The sequence below is a fragment of the Rhinoderma darwinii genome, chromosome 5, assembly GCF_050947455.1.
Source record: "Rhinoderma darwinii isolate aRhiDar2 chromosome 5, aRhiDar2.hap1, whole genome shotgun sequence".
NCBI classification, from domain to species: Eukaryota; Metazoa; Chordata; class Amphibia; order Anura; family Rhinodermatidae; genus Rhinoderma; species Rhinoderma darwinii.
The window spans coordinates 182,927,294-182,943,737 of record NC_134691.1 but is presented as its reverse complement, the minus strand read 5'-3'; the positions used below and the strand labels follow the sequence as shown (position 1 = coordinate 182,943,737).

Below are 16,444 nucleotides of genomic sequence, written 5' to 3'. Positions count from 1 at the left end.
AAGTGACGTCACAGCGTGATCTCTCGAGAACACGCTGTGTGTCTGTGCACTGCCAGAAGCTGGGCGTTAACGAAGAGAAGTGGATGATGCTGATTCGTCAGCATCATACACTTCTATTCACAACGCCCAGCTAGTAAAAGAAGTAAAAACGCCCAGATGTGTACACACACAATACACACCCAGTTGTACTTTAGAATGCCTCATTTGCATAAATATAAAAATGGTCATAACTTGGCCAAAAATGCTCGTTTTAAAAAAAACAAAAAACACGTTACTCTTATCTACATTGCAGCGCCGATCTGCTGCAATAGGAGATAGGGGTTGCAAAATCTGGTGACAGAGCCTCTTTAAGTAGCTCCTAGTAAGTGTTCAATCTCACCCCAGTGCTGTATTCATAGCTACACTGTTCATTACTGCTATATAATCTTCTCCATGCTCCACATGAATGTATGTATGTTTGAATATACTAGTAATTTCAGCAATTCAATTAAAAAAGTAAAACTCATTATATAGATTCATTACACAGAGTGATCCATTTCCAGATTTTTTTCTTTTAATGTTGATGAATATGGCCAACAGTCAATGAAAACCCAAAACGTAATCTGAGAAAAATAGATTATATAAACCCAATTCCAAAAATTATTTTTAATACCGAAATGTAGGCCTACTGAATAGTATGTACAGTATATGCGCTCAATACTTGGTCGGAGCTCCGTCTGCATGAATTACTGCATCAATGTGGCATGGCATGGACGCGATCAGCCTGTGGCACGGCTGAGGTGTTATGGAAGCCCAGGTTGCTTTGATAGCGGCCTTCAGCTCGTCTGCATTATTGGGTCTGGTGTCTCTCATCTTCCTATTGACAATACCCCATAGATTCTCCATGGGGTTTAGGTCAGGTGAGTTTGCTGGCCAATCAAGAACAGTGATATTGTGGTTACTAAACCAGGTATTGGTACTTTTGGCAGTGTGGGCAGGTGCCAAGTCCTGCTGGAAAATGAAATCAGCATCTCCATGAAGCTTGTCAGCAGAGGGAAGCATGAAGTGCTCGAAAATGTCCTGCTAGATGGCTGCGTTGACTCTGGACTTGATATAACACAGTGGACCAACACCAGCAGATGACATGGCTCCCCAAACCATCACTGACTGGAAACTTCACACTCGACCGCAAGCAACTTGGATTGATGCCTCTCCACTCTTCCTCCAGACTCCGGAATTCAAAATTTATTTTCATCTGAAAACAGGACTTTCGACCACTGAGCAACAGACCAGTCCTTTTTCTCCTTAGCCCAGGTAAGACGCTTCGGACATTGTCTCAAGGAATACGACAGTTGTAGCCCATGTCCTGGATACATCTCTGTGTGGTGGCCCTTGAAACACTGATTTCCCCCAGATTCTTGAATGGCATTTTCTTGACAATCCTTTCAACCCTGTTGCTTGTGCACCTTTTTCTGTCACACTTTTTCCTTTCCTCTCAACTTTCCATTAATATGCTTGGATACAGCACTCTGTGAACAGCCAGCTTCTTTAGCAATATCCTTTTCTGGCTTATCCTCCTTGTGGAGGGTATCAATGACTGTCTTCTGGACAATGGTCAAATCAGCATCTCCCCCATGATTGTGTAGCCTACTGAACCAGAGGACCATTTAAGGCTTAGGAAACCTTTGCAGATGTTGTGTTGATTAGCGGATTAGAGTGTCACACCATGAGTCTACAATCTTCAACTTTTACCCAATATTCTAATTTTCTTAGACTAAATGTTAGGTTTTCATTAAGGGTTAGCCATAATCTTCAAGATTAAAAAGAAAAGAATGCTGGAAATAGATCACTCTGTGTGTAATGAATCTATAGAATATATGAGTTTCACTTTTTAAATTGAATTACTGAAATAAACATTTTGATGATATTCGAATTCATAGAGCACGACGAATATATATATATATATATATATATATTTTATTTTTATTTATATTAGATAGAAATAGGAGCAGGATGTTCTCTGCAAGGATGACAGCAGTTAGGCTCCAACCAATAGCTCAGAGAAAACTGCAAATAATAGTGTAGCGTCAGAAGTTTGGATTGGTGGGGGTCCAAGCACTGAGACCCCCATCGATAGCTAGAACGAAGCAGCTCGTGTGAGCGCTCAGCTGCTTCGTGTCTGTTCAGCTGTTTCCGGAAATAAATGTATTGTGTACGGACTCAAAAGAAAGTCTATGAGCCCGTACTCCGATACATCGGCTTTCCGGAAAAAGCCGAACCGACACAAAGCAGCTGAGCGCTCACACGAGCACTTCAGCTGCTTCGTTCTAGAGATTGGTGGGGGTCTCAGTGCTTGGACCCCCACCAATCCAAACTTCTGACATGTCTCTAATACGTCAGAAGTTTGTCAAACGTTTAGCTACACTTTAAAGATAGACTGCAGAGGGTAAAACTGCAAAAAAAAGGTCACAGAAATTGTATTATTCCTCATGTACACACAAGACACCTTATTCTGAAAAGTCACCCAAAAGGCTATTGAAGCTTTAAGACCAGCCGATATGAGGGTTCAGAGAGCCCTAATGAAGCTTTTTTTTCAGCCTATTTCTGTGTGACACTTAATTATGTCTGTGCATAGGATTCTCTAATGGGCATTGCTATAGGACAGCCCTAGGGTCGTTACTTAGGAACTGGGCTGTGTATAAAAGGGTAAATCTAAGTGATCGCATCCCAACAGTGACTTAAAGCAAGCACCCTCAGGAGAGCGCCACAAGCCCTTGTTTTTTTTCCCCCAAACACAGCAAAACTCAAAGTTAATGGGACTGGGCTGCAATACTAGACAAAGCCTATGGATAAGATTTTTTCAGCGAATAGCCGCTCTCTTAATAGGCAGGGGTCCCAATTGTGATTGACTTGGCATATCCGAGGCATATGTTAAAAGTTGAAACACACTTATACCTGATATTTTAATTTTTATATAATTAAATATATAACTTCAAAAACCCAAACTTCTAATTGCATTATTTTTACAGCTGTAATTCCTAGAAATAAAAACACTTTTTTTTCCTTCATTTAATTTTAAAATACTGAAGAATCGTTCAGAACACTATTGTAAAGTATTGCAGGAGATGGCGGTTGTCTTACCAATTAAGCGGTTGAGGAGCTTCAATATTCTGCCCATCAACCTCTATATCCTGTAGCTCTTTGAAGTATTTCTCCTTCAGACAATGTAGAATTTCTTTGGCGTGACTATAAAACAGCGTAAGACAGAAGTTAACCACGGGGTCTTCAACCTTATGTTCATTTGTTGAGATTTTAAAGAGGATGACGTAAAGTCTGCATTGGCATTTTCTTGCAGTGTTAAATGGATTCTGACCACTGACATACCAAGGCCCAAAACCAATAATTCTAATTTCAAAGAGTACATCTGTGCCCATCTTTACTCGTGAGACAATAGGTCGCCTATAGACTTATAGGTTCCCAATCTGGTGTCTCCCAAGCAAAGCAAATGGGTGCAGAGTTTGGAACAGCGAGACTGTGCCTTTGTTTTAGTGATTACTGCAGGGGTTGTTGGAACCCAACAGATGATAGATTCATGGCATCAATATACTTTGTGTTATAAATGTAAGCGCTGGGTAATACCTTTAAGGGGATCTGCTGTGTACACATTTGCAAACTTATTTAGATTTACCCATTCATCAATATAAAAAGAAAAAAGAAAAAAAATCAACATTGCAAATAGTCTTCATTAGAAATATTATCTTTTGTCTTCAGCTCCTATGTGAACCCATGCATCTCCATGGTTACAGACTACAAACTCTTGCTAAACGACAGACCATAAAACAACGGGCAGGTGCGGCGGGGATAGGAGTCCTAGCTCTGCCTTGTATTAAGTTGAGCATTTGTTTGATCAGGTCAGCCTGTGAACCTAAACAAGCATATTTCCATTTATTGGCAAAGATCTTAAAAATGTGTGACTTTACTCCGACACTCCAAAAAAAACATACTGATCGGTTAACGGATTTAAAACAACAAGTAAATAAAAACAGTGAGTCATTTAATCTAATAACTAGAACTGTGCCTAATAATGATCGTACGATCATTATTAGGCACAGTTCTAGTTATTAGATTAAATGATTATTTCTCCCATAAAAGACCCATTAACAGCAGCGCATATTGACATCCGCTTCCCTAACGATTATTAAATTCTACACAGAAAAGATTCAGTAAACTTCAGTAGTCTATATACACAGCAAATGAGATGTAAGGGTTGTCACCTTTTCTTCATTCTATTTATCAGGAAGGGGGAGATAACCATCTGGCTAAAGCAATTGGGACCTGCTAATTTGGGGGTCATTACAATCATCCTATGATATATATGGACAGTTAAGTCACTAGGGCTACCACAGGAAAGCTGAAAACATAACTTCCCAGGCAAAGATAAACAGCCAGGAATCCAGGGACCCCAACTGCTTATCTTCACCTATGGAAGCTATGTCACTAGAGCTTACCTGGGGTAGTCCCAGTGACGTAACTGTCCATATATGGATACGTCACTGGGGCTACCCCAGGTAAGCACCTACGACTTTGCTTCCCCCGGCAAAGAGAAGTTGTAGGAGGGGATAGTCAAGCCAGTGTTCTGAGCAGCAGCACAGAGGACAAGATAGAGGGAGGGTGCTGGAATTCACTCACCCCCTTCAAAGCAGCCGGAGTCCCCAACTACTTATCGCCGCCCAGGGAAGTTATGTCACTGGAGCTTTGGCGACGTAACTGTCTGGACTGTTACCTTAATGGTCAGCGACCAAAAGGGAACCTCCAAGGATGTAGCTTCCCCAGGCAGAGATAAGCAGTTGGGGACTCCAGCAAAGACTATCTTAAAGGGGGGATACTCGGGCTGCCATGTGAGTGTGGGGTTCTACTCTGGGGGAGAACGGTCCATATATAGACATTTACGTCACTGGAGCTTCTTGACGTATCCACTAAATAAAGGCTGTGACGGATGCCCAACAGTGGCGCAGTCATCCATAAGCCATAATAGCTCGGTTTAACATATACGTCGTGAACAGTCATAAGCGTTCATGATGTATACGTTTTAAACATATGTCATTAGTCAATAAGTGACAGATGCCACTGTATGGCATCCGTCACTGGCTCCATTTAACGTTTACGTCGGGAGACTTTCCCAACATATGCGTTAAAAAGGAGATCACAACGCAGTGTGAATAGGGTCTTAGCCCTAATAGTCTATGTTATGTGATGCACTGTAAAGTCAGAAGTACCTTTTGTATCCAGTGATTCTTATTGTGGCTGGAAGAGGCTCCCGCATTGCAGACATGAACTGCTCCCATTCCCCCTCTGGTACAATCTTCAGCTCCTGGTAATAATGCTCAAAGAGTTTGTTTTCTTTGATTATTTCAGTATAGCCACTTTCCCAAGCCTTAGATACAAACACAAAATCTATGTTATGGACTAAACCCATAAAACGCTATTTACTTGTATTGTACTGAACGCTGTTGTGGATCCGCAACAAATAAAAAAATATTTTTAACATGGACTTAAAGAGGCTCTGTCACCACATTATAAGTTCCCTATGTTGTAAATGATGTAATCGGCGCTCTAATGTAGTTTACAGCAGTGTTTTGTTTTTTTAGAAAACAATCATTTTTGATGGAGTTATGACCTATTTTAGCTTTATGCTAATGACTTTCTTAACCAGTTCAGGACTGGGCTATTTTGAGCCTTAAGGACCAGACACCGTTTAGCCCTTTTTAGCACGTGTTCGTTAAATGGGTATAACTTTTTAATTTGTTGGACTAACGACGTGTATGTACAGAGGAGTGTATGACGCTGACCAATCAGTGACCAATCAGCGTCATACACTTCTCATTGTTCCAGCCCAGCTTCCTCACTGCACAATCACACTAACAATGGGCTGGAACAATGAGAAGTGAAGTGTATGACGCTGATTGGTCGCTGATTGGTCACTGATTGTCAGCGTCATACACTCCTCTGTACAACGCCCAGTTGGTAAAAAGTAAAAACACGCCCAGTTATCTATTAAGAAACGAATTACCATAAATCTAAAATTACTCATAACTTGCTCAAAAATTATCGTTTTTCAAAATAAAAACCACTGTTGTTATCTACATTAGAGCGCCAATCAGATTATGTAGGAGATAGGGCACTTATAATCTGGTGACAGAGCCTCTTTAAAATCGACTTAAAAAAAATAAAAAACACAAGCGTACATGATCAACTGAGAAACCTCGCAGGAGAGCCGACCGGTCCTTCGTGCCGCACCACGCACGAGAGCCGACCGGTCCTCCATAGAGCACCACGCACGAGAGCCGACCGGTCCTCCATAGCGCACCACGCACGAGAGCCGACCGGTCCTCCATAGCGCACCACGCACGAGAGCCGACCGGTCCTCCATAGCGCACCACGCACGAGAGCCGACCGGTCCTCCATACCAAACAAACAACGTAGGAGAGCTGACCGGCCTGATATACCACACCATGCAGGAGAGCCGACCGGTCCGTTATACTACACTACACAGGAGAGGCGACCGATCCACTATACTACACCACACAGGAGAGCCGACCGATCCACTATACTACACCACAAAGGAGAGCCTACCGGACGTCCATACTACACCACACAGGGGAGTTACAGGTCCTCTTAAGTCAAGTATTTTTGTAAAAAAAAAATCTTGGATAGAATAACAGGTGCCAATGTAAAAGAGTGCTATTTTTAGCGCTCATCTTAAGACAACATATATCCAGTATACATTCTAGCTTGCTTCGAGATCAATATCTACCACCAGATACTGTTAGGCTGGATTCACACGATCACATTACGTCCGTAACGGACGGACGTATTTCGGCCGGAAGACCCGGACCGAACACACTGCAGGGAGCCGGGCTCCTAGCATCATAGTTATGTACGACGCTAGGAGTCCCTGCCTTGCTGCCGGACAACTGTCCCGTACTGTAATCATGTTTTCAGTACGGGACAGTAGTTCCACGGAGAGGCAGGGACTCCTAGCGTAGTACATAACTATGATGCTAGGAGCCCGGCTCCCTGCAGTGTGTTCGGTCCGGGTCTTCCGGCCGAAATACGTCCGTCCATTACGGACGTAATGTGCTCGTGTGAACCCAGCCTTAGGGTTGTTTACACGGTCAGGGTTGGATTTGCATCAAATCTGCCTCCAATGCAAGCGAATGGGGTTTCTGTAACTCTATTCACATGCGCTGACACAACCGTGGCAGAAATCTGACTGTCGTCCTTTGATTTCTGCTGCGGGTTCTTTTAGGTTACGTCTACACACAGTAAACAATGCTAAACTTTCACATGTATTTTCCATGCGGAAATTCCAGTAGCAGCAAAGTGGATGAGATTTGAACAAATCTCATCTATACGCTGCGGGAAAAAATACAGAAAACCCATGCAGAAATTGACTTTCGATGCGTATTCTCAATCTGCAACATTTCTCTCGCAAATACGCTTTGGAATTTCTACACAGAAAATCCAGACGGAAATTCCTGTGTTTATACGGTTGTGGCCCTAGTAATATAATATAATAATATAATAGTAATATTATAGTAATAAATAATCCACATCGATCTTGAAGGTGTGAACATACCCTTAGATGAAAAAAAGCAAGAAGAAACAGTGCTCTTAAAAGTTTAGCTGGAGATTTGTTCTGCGGACCCCCAAATCTTCGCTAATACGGTCACCGATGTCATAAGTCTGCACACCTGGAGGAGATCTGGTGGGCACACGGCTTTGCCAGTCCTCCTCACTATTGCAGGGACAGCTGCATTCTAACAGGGACCAGACCAAGCTTCCACTTGATCTTGGACACGTGAGGCCCTCTGGTAAGGAAGATTTGGGGGTGGAGTAAATTGTTAATCTCCTCATCCTTTAAATAAAAACCGATCTTGCATTACGAGGTCCATAGCCCCGAGTATAGGAGGTTGCAGACTTTCAGCACCCCATCCCCCAAGACTGCACGGTCCAATTCTCCCTCACCGCCTGTTCTCTCGCCTTGCGCCTCTCTTCCTCCTCAGCTGGTGTCCTTTGCACTGCAGGGCGCTGCTCCCTCTTACGGTTGCGCCGGTTTCTGCGCCCCATCACCCTGCACAGTACTTGGCAGCAGCGTGTAAATATCTTTACAGGCTCGGAGGTCCTCGATGCTGAGCTGGAGTTCCTAGGGAATAACGGAACAGAGACTTATATAACACAATACACAGATGACATGTCAGACTGCGCCTATGTGATCGACTGCTCTGAAGGATTGCCCACCGGGCGCTAACACGCTACTACTGGATAACACGTGTAGATAGAGCATTCCCATACCTGACCGTACTTGTGACGTCACTACGGGTGCCGAGGAAGCAGAAGGGACAGAAGCGGCTGCCAATAAGGAACAACGTTTAGTGACGTCGTAAATAATGGCCTTAAAGTCTTCGCCGGACATGTTTGATAAGGGCAAATGTACCACTTTTCAGCTAATATACATTTATGGGCTATAGTGGAGCGGTTTTCTTTGTTTTAGCTGTCAGGTACTCTTGTAATTTCATGTTTTGACACTCATTTTATATTTAGGGACTGAAAAACGAAACATCCCATGTTCGACAGAAGGTACAGGCCCTGCTTTTGAAGTGTGTAGATCATGTATGTAAAAAAAAAAGCAAAACGAGTAATTAAAGAGGCCATAACAAGACAGGTCATAAAAGTGAAGGTGGCATATGTATAGCTGCCGTCAGTGTTCCCGCAAAGCTAGGCATTCTGGGAAGGAAAGAGTTAAAACTACACTATAATGAGGTCAACGAGAACAATAAGGCTATGTTCACACGCTTAGCAAAAAACGTCTCAAACTACGGAGCTGTATTCAAGGGAAAACAGCTGCCGTTTTTGGAGCTATTTTTCTATAGAGTCAATGAAAAACGGCTCAAGAAGTGACATGCACTTCTTTTTTGCAGGCGTTTTTTTACGTGGTCGCTTTTCAAAACGGCCGAGTAAAAAAACGGCCTGTCGGAACAAAACGCCGTTTTCCCATTGAAATCAATGGGCAGATGTTTGAAGACGTTATGCTTCCGATTTTTCGTGCGTTTACGTGCCGAAAATAAGCCGTGTGATTTTCAGCCATTTTTTAAGCAAACTCACATTTTTTTAGGTCGTTTTTGGAGTTGTTTTTCTATAGCGTTAATGAAAAACGGCTCCAAAAACGTCCCAAGAAGTGACATGCACTTCTTTTTCGCGGGCGTCTTTTTACATGCCGTTTTTGGAAAACGAGGCTTTAAAAAAAGGCCCCGTCGGAACAGAACGCCGTATTTCCCATTGAATTCAATGAACAGATGTTTGTAAGCGTTCTGCTTCCGATTTTTCAGCCGTAAATAGCCCATGTGAACATACCCTTAGGGTATGTGCACACACAAAATCAAAAACGTCTGAAAATACGGAGCTGTTTTCAAGGGAAAACAGCTCCTGCTTTTCAGCCATTTTTAAGCAACTTGCGTTTTTCGCAGTGTTTTTTACAGCCGTTTTTGGAGCTATTTTTCTAGGGAGTCAATGAAAAATGGCTCCAAAAACGTCTCAAGAAGTGACATTCACATCTTTTTCGTGGCCGTTTGCACTTTTGACATGCACTTCTTCACAGAACGCCGTATTTCCCATTGAAATCAATGGGCAGATGTTTGGAGGCGTTCTGCAAAACGTCCGATAATAGCCCGTGTGAACATACCCTTATTTTCGGCCGTCTTCCAGACGTTTTTCAATGGGAAAAACGTTGTTCTGTTCCGACAAGCCGTTTTTTTACGTGATTGTTTTGAAAAACTGCCGCGTAAAAAGACACCCGCGAAAAAGAAGTGAATGTCACTTCTCGAGACGTTTTTGGAGCCGTTTTTCATTGACTCTATAGAAAAACAGCACTAAAAACATCCGTAAAAAACGCTGCAAGTTGCTAAAAAAAAAATGGCTGTTCATGTGGCTTATCTTTGGCCATTTTTCGGGCTGTAAACGCCCGAAAAATCGGAAGCAGAACGCCTCCAAACATCTGCCCATTGATTTCAATGGAAAAAACTGCGTTCTATTCCGACAGGGCGTTTTTTCAAAACAGCCGCTTTAAAAAACGCCCGCGAAAAAGCGGTCCTTGTCACTTATTAAGCCATTTTTGGAGCCGTTTTTCATTGACTTAATAGAAAAACAGCTCCAAAAATGGCCGTAAAAACGCAGCGAAAAACGATAGTTTGCTTAAAAAACTTCTGAAAATCAGGAGCTGTTTTCTTGAAAACAGCTCCGTATTTTCAGACGTTTTTTGCTAAGCGTGTGAACATACCCTCAGACCTCTCTGGCAGAAGCTTTTCTTCTGAGGGTACAAAAGAATTGGGCACGTTAAAATCCAACTTGTCTGATCCTTTCCGCCAATCCTTACCTGATCCTTTCTGCCGACGGTGGAGATTTGGGAGACCCCCATACACTTTGGATAGTGATCCGATCCTGCCAAAATGAGCTAGTTCGGCCAACATTTATCTAATGTGTTTGGCCACCTTAATTTAGGTGTGTGGGCTGGGACCCCCACCGTTTCTCAGAACAAAAGGGTCTCAAATCTCTGTTCTCAACCAGAGTGCAGGATAAGCAGGTGTCAACTCTCTGCATAGGGATTGGAACAGTGTTGGATCCTGTTTACAGTGGAAGGGTTCCAGAGGTCTGACTCTCACCTAACTTATCTTTCTAAACCTTTTGTTCCCCCCTCAACATAAAGGTGTTGAGTGGGCAGGCACTTGTTAACTCGCCAAAATTTCCAAGGAGTCTCCTAACAAGTGGAAGATATTCCATAAGGGCAGAGGAGATTTCTGCAAAAATGACCACCCTGCTGAACAAAACACTTTAGGAGAGAAAGCCACTTGTTGTCTAATCATGTGTTACCTCCTGAAAATGTGCTGGGGTGAGGTAGAGTTCGCATGTTGTCTGTTTTATTTTTTGTCTGGCACTATTAATGGGCGCACATATTTATTTTTGAACACAGTCCTTGAGTAAACCATACTTCCCAACTTTCAAGTATCACAAAGAGGGACAACTGCGGCAATTTTTTTTTCTTTTAAGCCACGCCTCTAATCCCACCCAATCCCTGCCCATACACACTCGGTTCAGCCCACACAGTATCATGCTCCCATAGTGCCTCCCACACAGTTTAATACCAAATAGCTGCCCCCACACGGTATAATGTCCCCATAGCTGCCACCATACAGTATAATGCCCCCATAGCTGCCACCATACAGTATACTGCCCCATAGATGCACCCACACAGTATAAAGCCAACACAGATGCCCCCATACAGTATAATGCCCACACAGATGCCCTTTACAGTATAATGCCCACACAGATTCTCCCATGTATAATGCCCATCCAGATGCCCCCATGCATTATAATGCCCAAACAAATTCCCCAGTACAGCATAATGCCCCATAGCTGCCCCATGCAGCATAATGCCCCATAGCTGCCCCATACAGTATAATGCTCCATACAATATAATGCCCACACAGATGCCCCATACAGTATAATACCCACACAGATTCTCCCATGTATAATGCCCATCCAGATGCCCCCATGCATTATAATGCCCAAACAAATTTCCCCATTCAGCATAATGCCCCATACCTGACCCCATGCAGCATAATGCCCCCATAGTTGGACCATATAGTATAATGCCCCATACAGTATAATGCCCACACAGATGCCCCATACAGTATAATGCCCCCATAGCTGCTCCATACAGTCTAATGCCCCCAAAGCTGACCCTATAAATCATAATGCCCCCTAGCTGCCCTTTCACAGTATAATGCCCCCTTAGCTGCCCCAGTGCCAGTGCCCTTGTAGATAGTGATACAGTGCGCCTGTAGATAGTGCCCATGTAGATAGCACCACAGTGTCCCCTGTAGATAGTGCCCCTATATAGTGCCACTGACCATGTAGATAATGCCACACCCCCCTTTGAAGATAGTGCCACCCCCCTGTAGCGCCATTGGGACTCCCACTAGGAGCAAATTCTCCAGCCAGAGCATAAGCCGGGATTCTGCTCCTAGGGGAAGCCCTGATGTCACTGTCCATATATGCCGACTCTAGCTGGGTATTCCGCTCCAGGAGGAGCCCCTGACGTCAATGTCTATATATGGACAGTGACCTTAGGGGTTTCTTCTAGATCATCGGCAACGGGGATTCCGCTCAAGGAGTAGCTACTGACGTCACTGTCCATAAAGTAGCGCTGTGCCCGGGGAGTCGTCAGCGATCCCTCTGCTCTTCCCCTCTGAACTAATTCTGAAGCAGGGACCTGATGGTTCCCGGCTTCAGAATTGGGTTCAAATGTATCTGTGTCTGGGGACGCAGATACAGTTGACAGCGGGACAAACCTCCGACTGCCCGGGACAGCGGGACACCACCTGGAATCCCGGACTGTCCCACTGAATCCAGGACGGTTGGGAGGTATGAGTAAACAGCTCTCTTCACAATTTTTTTCACAGGATGAGAGGGTATACTTTATATACTTTACAGTCAGGTCAACAGAGTATGGTGCTTGATGGAGAGTGACACCCAATGGCCATAACTAGACCTCCCCAAATAATACTCTCCCACACTCTGCCTCAGGTGTGCACTTACTTTCTCTCACTGTCATATGAACGCTTGTTTCCGATCATTGCCCTTTTTTAAACAGGGCAATGATCAGTCAATGAACGATCAAATACTTGTTCATCCGCTAATCTGATGTTTATGTGAACAATAAAAGGGTGGCTACTCTGCAGCACATCTCGCTGTGTAAAACGTAGAAATTATACATTTTTATGACACCTTTCCTTTAAGCTACCTGGTTCCAATATTCAACGGAATTCACAGAAGCATGGAATATCACCCTATCAGAATGCTCTCTCAAATTAATGGGTCTCATTACCCAACAAGAAGAGACCAAATTGGCGGAACTAAATCTGGACATCCAAAGGTTGAAGGAGGAAACCAATAAACTATCCAGCTCACCTGATTTCTCTATTCTGGAATCCAGAACACACAAATATATTGATCAGTTAGAACAATCTATCATGGATACAAAAAAAAGCAAGTTCCTCAGAGATACAGAGGATTACGCTAAAGGTGAAGTGTTCAACTGGACCAGAAGAGATGTTTTCTCAAACAAATCCAAATCCATCCTTAAAGATCGTAGAAGACATAGACAACGACAAACAAGCCAACGTAGAGTCAGTTTTAGCTCAACTGAGCCAGAAACAACGGATGGAGGCGAGGGGACATCTGACTTCGATTTACCGCGAGAAGCTGGCTCGTATAGACACTCTTTTCCAGTCAGACGTGGCCCCCCAAAAAACGCGGGCGCAGGGGGGGCAGGAAACATAGAAACAACAGATACCATACTGCCACGTCGACTACGCAATCAGAGACTTTGAATGAGTCCATGGATGTTATCAATCTGTCCCAAACGCCTCTTTCTCCCACTCAGATTGAAGTGCTTTCCCTTGGTCTTAATTTTGCTCCTAATAAAGATTTTGATGTTTTTCATACTTTGTTAGATATTAACAAATTTATACGCAATTTGACCATTAAGAGGCACTTCTCTATAGACACTAATACACTTACGGAAAATTTTCCTGTCACTCCAGATATTCATCCATGTGACACTAACATTTTCCGTTCACTTATGTTTTATGAACAAGCTACTCTATCTGACTTAGTTGATCTTGCAGAACAAAATGTATTGCCTTCTGATATTTCAGCTAGCAAATTTCCATTATCTAACTTTTTGTATTATCCTACTCAGTCTAGAACTGACTCCATGGAGAGATTCCAGTCTATTATGGAGCGAGAATTACATAAAATTGCTGATAACAGTCATAAAACAAAACCACAGCACAATCTTACACAAGATCAAAAAGATGCAATAAAATGCTTAAAAAATAATACTGATATTGTTATTCGCAAATCAGATAAAGGGGGAACTATCACCATCATGGATCGTTGTACATATACTAAACAGATAGCAGAAATGCTAAATGATACGGATACTTATATCAAATTAGATTCCAACCCTACCACTATCTTTCAACAACGTCTTATCAAATTGCTTGACAAAGGTCTAGGGAATGGCACCATAACAAAAAAACAATATGACTATCTCTTTATTAAGAGCCCTATTACTCCGATTTTGTATGCCTTACCCAAGACCCACAAGGGCATTATTCCGCCACCCATGCGCCCTATTGTTTCGGGTATCGGGTCACTCACAGAAAAACTCTCTGAGTGGCTCGATTACTTGTTACAGCCCCTTGTCCAAAGGACCCCTGGACATCTCAGAGATACCAAGGATGTGTTACACATCTTTGACAAAAAACCCTGGGAGCCCAAGTTCTCCTGGTTAAGTTGTGACGTTGTGGCTATATATACCTCTATACCACATCATATAGCAATTCAAGCACTACAACATCATACATCCAAATATAGTGCATATGAAGAGACACTACAGGTCTTTATGTCAGATGTTTTACTGTTTTTGCTAACACACAACTTCTTCATTTATGAGGGCATGTTTTTCTTGCAAAACAGTGGAGTCTCAATGGGTGCTAAGTTCTCCCCCTCCATTGCCAATTTGGTTATGGCTTGGTGGGAGGAAACCACCATTTTTTCTGCCAGCAATCCTTTTTTTCATTCTATACATTGGTATGGCAGATACATTGATGACCTCCTGATCATCTGGGAGGGAGATGTATCTGCCATACCTGTTTTTTTGGAATTTCTCAATTTGAATGGATTTAATCTCAAATTTACATACACTCACCATCCCTCCACTATTCACTTTCTGGATTTAACACTTATGGGGTCTGCAGATAAGGGCATACAAACGGAGATTTTCCACAAACCAATTTCAGGCAATACAATCCTTCATGCTACCAGCAGTCACCCTAGGCACACTATCTCGTCTATTCCTGTAGGAGAACTGACTAGGGCAAAGAGGAATTGCACCAACAAACAGGGTTTTTTATTGGAACAACAAAAAATATATAACAAATTAACAAACAGAGGTTATAAAAAATGGACACTAGACCGGGCTCGAGCAATAGTGAATCAAAAGGATAGGAATGACTTACTCTCCCTTGATAAGGACAAAACAAGTAGGGATATTTCGACATTAAAAAATACATCTAAACCTACGCTTGTATTGCAATATAGCAATCAGTTTTCTGAAATTCGCGCAATGGTTCATCGATATATTCCTATTTTATTTGAAGATCCCAAACTAGAATCCATCTTAGCAAATGGTTTTAGAGTAGTCTCTCGTCGGGCACCCACTTTGGGGAACATTCTTTCCCCCTCCTGTTTACCATCAAAAGCTAAGTCTCCAACATGGTTGCATTATACAGGTTACTATAAATGTGGGTCCCACCCTTGCAAGGTTTGCACGGTCAGTAAAACTACAAAAACTTTTTCTGACTCCCATGACACGACCAACTTTTCAATTAAAACTCATATGAATTGTAATAGCGATCATGTGGTCTACATAGTGGAATGCTCACAATGTAAATTAAAATATGTGGGATGTACCACAAGGAAACTAAAGATCAGAATCCTTGAACATCTGAGTTATATCAGAAATCCAGCTATCGTTAACATTTCAAATGTTAGCAAACATTTCATCACTTGCCACAACAGAAATATTGATTCTCTCAAAATTTACGGTATAGAAAAAATGATCAAAACTATCAGAGGAGGCGATCTGAAACATAGACTATTGACAAGGGAAGCCTTTTGGATTTACCATTTGAACACCAGATTCCCAAATGGTCTTAATCTCCGTAAGGAACTAATGTTCCATTATTAATATTTACACACTAGTTCCCTATGTGAAAGATTAGTCTCCATTATTTATCTGTCTTATAACATTTAACTAATATATTAATATATCATATTTTCGATAATAGTGAATTTCCTTCTTCTGTAGTATATTTCATCTATTAGCTGGCATTTATCTCTGATATACACTCGACTCACATATCACATGTCCTGTTTACCTCAAGGGTCCAATATTTCTATAATACAACACTATTATGCATTTATGCATTTATCTACTACATTATAGCCAGGTTCCACAGCATTGTAACACCGTGGTTAGTTTCCATGTACTCTTTCATTAGATCCCAGATTTAATTGATATATTGATATCTTCATGTACAGGCATCAACTTAGACAATATACTTCAGCTTTTCCAATCTTAAACATATATTTATATATATATATATATATATATATATATATATATATACTCTCATTTATTTGCTTACCAATGTCGGCTTCAATTTGATATTTTCACACCAAGATTTTTCGTTTTTATGTTTCTTATTTCGTATACAAGGTTTTCCACATTGAGATTTAGCTCCCTGTTTTTATCCTAAATAAAATTTGTTTATATATA

General features: G+C 42.1%; 1 protein-coding gene and 1 long non-coding RNA gene across 2 annotated transcripts in view; one reads left to right on the top strand and one right to left on the bottom strand.

Moving 5' to 3' along the window:
- Nucleotides 1-8,386, bottom strand: part of NSUN2 (NOP2/Sun RNA methyltransferase 2) — a 67,094-nt gene extending 58,708 nt beyond the window's left edge. The window contains exons 1-4 of the mRNA XM_075826773.1: nt 8,335-8,386; nt 8,008-8,185; nt 5,256-5,413; nt 3,121-3,225 (exon numbers count right to left, since the gene is read on the bottom strand). Of these exons, the coding sequence (XP_075682888.1) occupies nt 3,121-3,225; nt 5,256-5,413; nt 8,008-8,109 (365 nt within the window). The 5' untranslated portion in view covers nt 8,110-8,185; nt 8,335-8,386. The remainder of the gene's footprint in view (nt 1-3,120; nt 3,226-5,255; nt 5,414-8,007; nt 8,186-8,334) is intronic.
- Nucleotides 8,387-8,461: 75 nt separating this feature from the next.
- LOC142651737 (uncharacterized) overlaps nt 8,462-16,444 on the top strand; it is a 28,918-nt gene continuing 20,935 nt past the window's right edge. Inside the window, exon 1 of the long non-coding RNA XR_012847706.1 lies at nt 8,462-8,619. This is a non-coding gene — a long non-coding RNA (uncharacterized LOC142651737). The remainder of the gene's footprint in view (nt 8,620-16,444) is intronic.